This window comes from Arabidopsis lyrata, assembly GCF_000004255.2.
Source record: "Arabidopsis lyrata subsp. lyrata unplaced genomic scaffold ARALYscaffold_584, whole genome shotgun sequence".
Taxonomy (NCBI): domain Eukaryota; kingdom Viridiplantae; phylum Streptophyta; class Magnoliopsida; order Brassicales; family Brassicaceae; genus Arabidopsis; species Arabidopsis lyrata.
In genome coordinates this window covers 1-5,890 of record NW_003302181.1, presented here as the reverse complement: position 1 = coordinate 5,890, position 5,890 = coordinate 1, and the positions used below count along the sequence as shown (strand labels likewise).

The window sequence follows — 5,890 nt, the reverse complement described above, 5'->3', positions numbered from 1 at the left end:
AAAAAGAAAAAAAAAAAAAAAAAAAAAAAAAAAAAAAAAAAAAAAAGGAAATCCGCAAGAACCTCCGCAAACTGAGCCTGGCTCCCAAGAACAGGTTATACTTATATCTAATAGAAAGCCGATGACATCTTAAAAATCAATATTTATAGCAAATGAAAAGTAACTCGATAGAACGATTAATCACCTGAACATAACAGAGGTTGTTGCCTCACCTTGCTCCTTCTTTTTCTCATCATATTCCTGTGAAAACAAAAGAGACAAAAGAATAAGAAGACAAGAGATGCCAAATCAGAAGCTGGGAGTCTTGTGGGGAAAAGGAATAAAACCTAACTCAACGAGAGCAATACCTTTCTCTTCTTCACCACCATTTTTAGAGTATCTTCAAGCTGTCTCTTTTTATGTTTTCTTGCTTTGTCCAAAGCACCTTCCGCCTCTACACCAATCAAAATATCAACTCTGTATTAGTTTGCATAGAGATTGAACAAATCTGTATATTTGTTGAGGTTTAGAGATACGCTTGAAACTAACTACGGAAAGAAGAAGACACATTCGATTTGAAGGTATAAGTTGTTACTATTAGAAGCAGAGCAAAACTTACTAGACATATCAAGTTTCCTGATCTGTTCCTTGATTTGTTCAGGATCCTTCTTCAAAATTCCAACCTCTCTTACCTTTTGCCTCTCTTTCTTGTTCTGTTTAAGAACCAAAGTTTATGTAAATGGTAAGAAACGTAGCCCACAAATAGACAAACACCAACAATATTTGCTCACAGATAATGAGACAACAATTGAACAAGATGGTCAAAAAAATATCATCTTCACTTTCTTAGCTACTGCAAAGCTATTGATTATTGACCTAAAGGAGTCTGAGCTAGCAAATCAAATTCCCAAATCAATTTATCTAATGCCTAAACAACCCAAAAAAAAAAGAGTCTAATCTAGGATAAAGATTAGCCTTTATATGAAGATTTGTCCACTTGAACCAATGATAAAATCACCAAAACATGCTTTAAACTCACCACAAAGAGTAATATATGAATCAAAGCTAAATCAAAAACCAGAGCAATTTTAACCTGAATCTAAACTCAATAACTCATACAACTACTACAACAACAATTAATCCCAATTCGATTTCATCAACAACAAAGAAAGGGAAAATTCAGAATGGAGAAAACAAAAGCCCTTACACGCTTTATTTCTCTCTTGCGAAATCTGCTTGCGATAAGCATCAGTAGGGTTCATCACTTTGCCTCCCTTCGTCGTCTTCATATTCCGATTACCGTTCTCAATCTCCCTCCCACCGATTAGGATATGGCACAGTGATGAGACAAGAAAAAAAACCAAAGATCTTATCTTGTGGAGTCTCTCGCACAAAATAATTTGAATTTTGTTTCCGCGATACACGATTGGATTTTCTCTCCTCCTCGACTCTCTCTCGATCTAATCTACGAAGCTCGAAATCTACGAACCAAATTTATTAACGATTTAATATTTTGGTCCTTCATTGTCAATTGAATCTTGGGCCACTGGTGGACTTTTTAGTTTATTCTGAAAAAGCCCATAAGTAATTTAACATTTTAACTCATATTAATTTCGTAACCAATGAGAAAAATGTTATAAACAAATCAATACTATATTTATTTATTGCATGGGTGAAAAGTGCATTTTCACGTTCGAAATTATACACCGAGTAATAAAAATACGTCGGGTAAAAATAGTATATTTTTAAGGGAAAATTCCACAAAAATACACCAACTATTTTTCTGTTACCTTTTTAATACACAAACTATTTTTCCTTCCAAACAAATACACCAACTATTTTGTTTGCCCATTTCAATACACAAACTTTTAGCCGCTTTTCCAATTTACAACCCCGCGTCGACTAGACCTAATGATACTGTTAACGGTGGTTAACTTCCGTTAGTTATTTGGTTAAATCTCTAACTTGGGTTAAAATCCAAATAAATTTAGAAAAATCCCCAAATCTAAACCCTAACTAGTTTGATAATGACGTAGACGAGCTTTAGCTTTGATTTTGAGGTTTATTTAGGACTTTTGGAAGAGACGAACTTCAATTAAAGAGACGAGGAGATTGTCATATATGCAATCCAAACGTTCATAAGTAAAGTTTACCAACCCAAAAACAATTGCAAGAGATAATTAAAATTCAACATAGAATCCAAAAGACGAAATGGTAATACTACTAGAGTTGACGTGGTCCTTGAGATGTGTTATACGCCGGAGCACCTCCAAGATCTCGTACTCTGTTTCCCCTTACATCAAATACTCGATCTGTGAAAGGGCATATGTACATCCCAATTCCCCTTGGGATAGATGGCTGTCTTCGGACTGGAGGACGACCATGACCTCGTCCAGGTGGACGGCCACGTCGTGGTGCAGTAGCTGTCCCTTCATGTGAAAATGCAGGTGAAGGAGCACTAGATGATAATGGGAATGTTGATGTAGCGGCAGGTGCTGGAGTGGAAGATTGTGATTGTGTTGTTCTTTGCCTTTTTGGTGGATTTGGGTTCCTTTCACTTTCAAGCTAAAATGTTTGACAAACCAAACATAAGAAAATGTGACCGTATGAGATGAAAATGTGTTAAAAGGGAAAGAGTTACACTTACAGGTATCTTCCGAGGTCTTCCACGTTTGCGTTTTGCACCTTCAACCACATAAGATTGATTTTTACAAGTCCCACGATTATGTCCAATTTGCTTGCAATTACTACAAGTGACTGTCCTTCCATGCCGAGTTGTTTTGTTGGGCTTGGTTGGAGACTCATGTGCAGGTTTTATCCTCTTTTTTTTAGGACGTCCTGGCATCTTCCTGAAACCTGGTACTCCAATGGGTTCCTTACCGGTTTTGTGCCAATAGAGCTCCCCATTAACTGGTTTTATGTTGTCCCTATAAGTATCTATCCACACTGCAGTCCTATAATAGTTAACAACATAGCTGCAAATGTCCAAAACCAAACTCATAATCAATTGTATAGCAAACATATCACATGTTCATTGATGAAAATAAAATTTGACTTACTCTTCTGGTTTCCGGCGAATGTCATTGATGACACAGATTGCGTGACTGCAAGGTATACCAGTGAGGTCCCAACGTTGGCAAACACAAGTTCCTATTCGTAGACTGACCTCATGACCGCAACCATACAATAGAACTTCATACAAGTTATCACTACTTGTGATTATCATGCAATCTTTGCTATTTTTACGACTCACTTCCAATACATCTGCTATCCTTTGTGGGAATTGCATTATACACTTGTTTGCCCTCTTAAACCTGCGAGTAATGCGCATCATGGTTTGTCTTCTAATGGTTTCCAACATATTAATCAGAGGTAATTCTCTAGCTTTTTTTATAGTCCTGTTGAAACTCTCTGATAGATTGTTGCAGACATTAGAAGATCTTCCAATTTTGGAGAAGAAAGCACGACACCAATGTTGTGGTTCTGCAGCCAACAAAGCCTCATACGCCTCTCTGTCATATAAACGCAGCTCCTCCATGTGCAACTCATACTCACCTTCAGTGTAACTGTATGCCACATTCCAGAAGAAAGGCTTATACTCAAGATCACCAAATTTTTTCTTCCAATTCCCATACACATGTCTTGCACAGACCCTATGCTCTGCATTTGGGAGAACAGTAGCTAGAGCAATTTTTAAACCCTGCAAAAAAGATGTGTAAGATAGTGCTATCAAAACAGTTTATTTGTCTTACTTTTGAAATAATAAAGCAACTTCTTGTACCTTTTGTTTGTCTGAATGAAAAGAATATCCATCTCCTAAACCCAAATCTAAGTTGTTCTTCAGCTTTGTAATGAACCATTCCCATGAATCTTTGTCCTCACCCCTAACAATAGCCCAAGCTATAGGATAAATTCTATTTTCTGCATCTCTACCAACTGCTGATAGTATCTCTCCTTTCAACTCCCACTTCAAGAAAGCACCATCTAAACCTATCAAAGGGCGACAACATTTTTTCCAAGTTCTTCTAAGGGGTTCAAAGCAGACGTAAAAGCGATCAAATACTTGTATACCATCCTTCTCAACAGTAACAATCTCTGTAGTAGTATTCTTATCCGCTCGCAATAACTCAGCTTCATAATCCCATAATTTTGCAAATTGCTGCTTCTGAGTTTCTAGCACCATATTTAATGCAATTCTTCTTGCTTTTCTACACTTGTAAATTGATACCGAGACATTGTACATATGCATCAACTCATCCTTAATATCTGTACTTCTTATGTCGGGTCTTCTTCTTGCTTCCTCTTTAAACAACTTGGCAATGGTACCTTGTTTCAACATCCTTGCTCTTCCCGTAGGCACGTGATTGTGCTTATCTACATATACTTTAACCATCCACTTTCGTAAAGGTTTCTCCACCGAGCAATAAATCCTCCACTGACATTTGGGTTCAGTACATATTGCTGCTTGCTTTGTAGACTCCCACCTATTAAGCTTCACATCATACTGAGTTTTCAATAGAAAAATAGTTGGTGTATTTTTATGGAATTTTCCCTATTTTTAACATGACAACAAATTGGAATTTAAAGCAGTATAACAAGTAGCAACAAAATAGTAACTAGGCTTGAGCAATTCACACAAATAGGCTATGTGACCTAGGATGTGTTTCGTTACTGGTCATCCCCTCGACGTGACAACCGAGCAGAACCAGCTTTCGCCATACCCGAATAGTAATCTCCGACGTTTGCAACAAAAAGAGGATCTCTCTCTTCCATCTTTCGAGGGTCATAACGTTTCGAACCATGATCATTCCCTTCATCAGATTGCTCCAAGTCTTCTGTTAAATCTTCCATTGTTTTCTTGAGATTAGCCTTACTCATTTGTGCAGCTTCTCCTGTTGAAATCCCTACCATTGTTATCTTTGGTAAGAAAGGACTTCGCAGCATTTCTCTCTCTCTAGATTCCATATCCCTGAAACCAAAAATTTGTGTTTTCAAGATTTTTACCCTCTTTAACAACATTTTGTTCTCAAATGTTTTGCAAACAATTACTACCTTCCATCTGATGGACCCTTATGATGAGTGTGTTCTTTTTTCGATTCAGAGTGATTAATCCAATCTCCAAAAGGAAACCAGAGATTTTGCTGTCTCTTTTCGTCTTCGCTTGGACTATTATCTTCTACTCTAAGCAGTGATGCGGAAGTATCTGCTTCTACTGAATCACCAAGACATCTAGTTGCTGACCCTGACGCTCTTTGGATAGAAAATGCACTCCTAAGAGCAAAGAGAGAGGAAATGTTAGCTACTTATGAAGCATTTAATAAGTGCTTTAGTGTTGGTCCTGTATACATCACATCAATACGATTTTGCTTGCTCGGATTTATAGCAAAATTCGTAAATCTAAATCCTCCTATAACTCAAACTAGAAAATATTGAAACCGTGTTTAGATTTGAGTATATATATACACAGAACTGAAAATCAATGTCAAATGTCCAAACTTCAAATTCTGCGTCAGCAAACTTCACAGTTTTTAGTGTCAATGTGACATAATAATATGCTTTCACTATGTAATAAAACGGCGTTGGAGACCAAATTACTTGTACGTTCATTAAACGAGTTTAAAAATTAGAAACCCTAGCTTTGAAGAAACAAAAAGAGAGATGAAAGAGCAAACCTTCTTTCAAAAGAATCAACCAAATAAGGTAACTTTGGCTGAATACCCGTGGCTTTTCGAAACCATCTACTGCCTAAAAGTACTCTGTCAACGGCATATAGGAGCTGAATCTCTGCAGCCTTTGCCACAACACTCAAAGGAATTCCGGAACTGCCAATCTCCTCCATGGCTTCTTGAACCTGCAGTTTGATTAATACAAGAATAAAAACCGTAAGTTTTGAGAAACTCCATAACCAACC

The 5,890-nt window shown here is 37.1% G+C and overlaps 1 protein-coding gene and 1 long non-coding RNA gene across 2 annotated transcripts; both read right to left on the bottom strand.

The window, feature by feature from the left end:
* Positions 1-229: 229 nt before the first annotated feature.
* Positions 230-719, bottom strand: LOC9298464. The gene is made up of 3 exons (XR_002333181.1): positions 599-719; positions 348-433; positions 230-240 (listed from the first exon to the last, which is right to left on the bottom strand). It is a non-coding gene; the product is annotated as an uncharacterized LOC9298464 (long non-coding RNA).
* Positions 720-4,488: 3,769 nt separating this feature from the next.
* Positions 4,489-5,857, bottom strand: LOC9298465. The gene is made up of 3 exons (XM_002862341.2): positions 5,652-5,857; positions 5,032-5,250; positions 4,489-4,948 (listed from the first exon to the last, which is right to left on the bottom strand). Exons 1-3 carry the CDS (start codon positions 5,816-5,818, stop codon positions 4,648-4,650), a joined length of 687 nt encoding a protein of 228 aa, XP_002862387.1. The 5' UTR covers positions 5,819-5,857; the 3' UTR covers positions 4,489-4,647.
* Between the last annotated feature and the right edge of the window lie 33 nt (positions 5,858-5,890).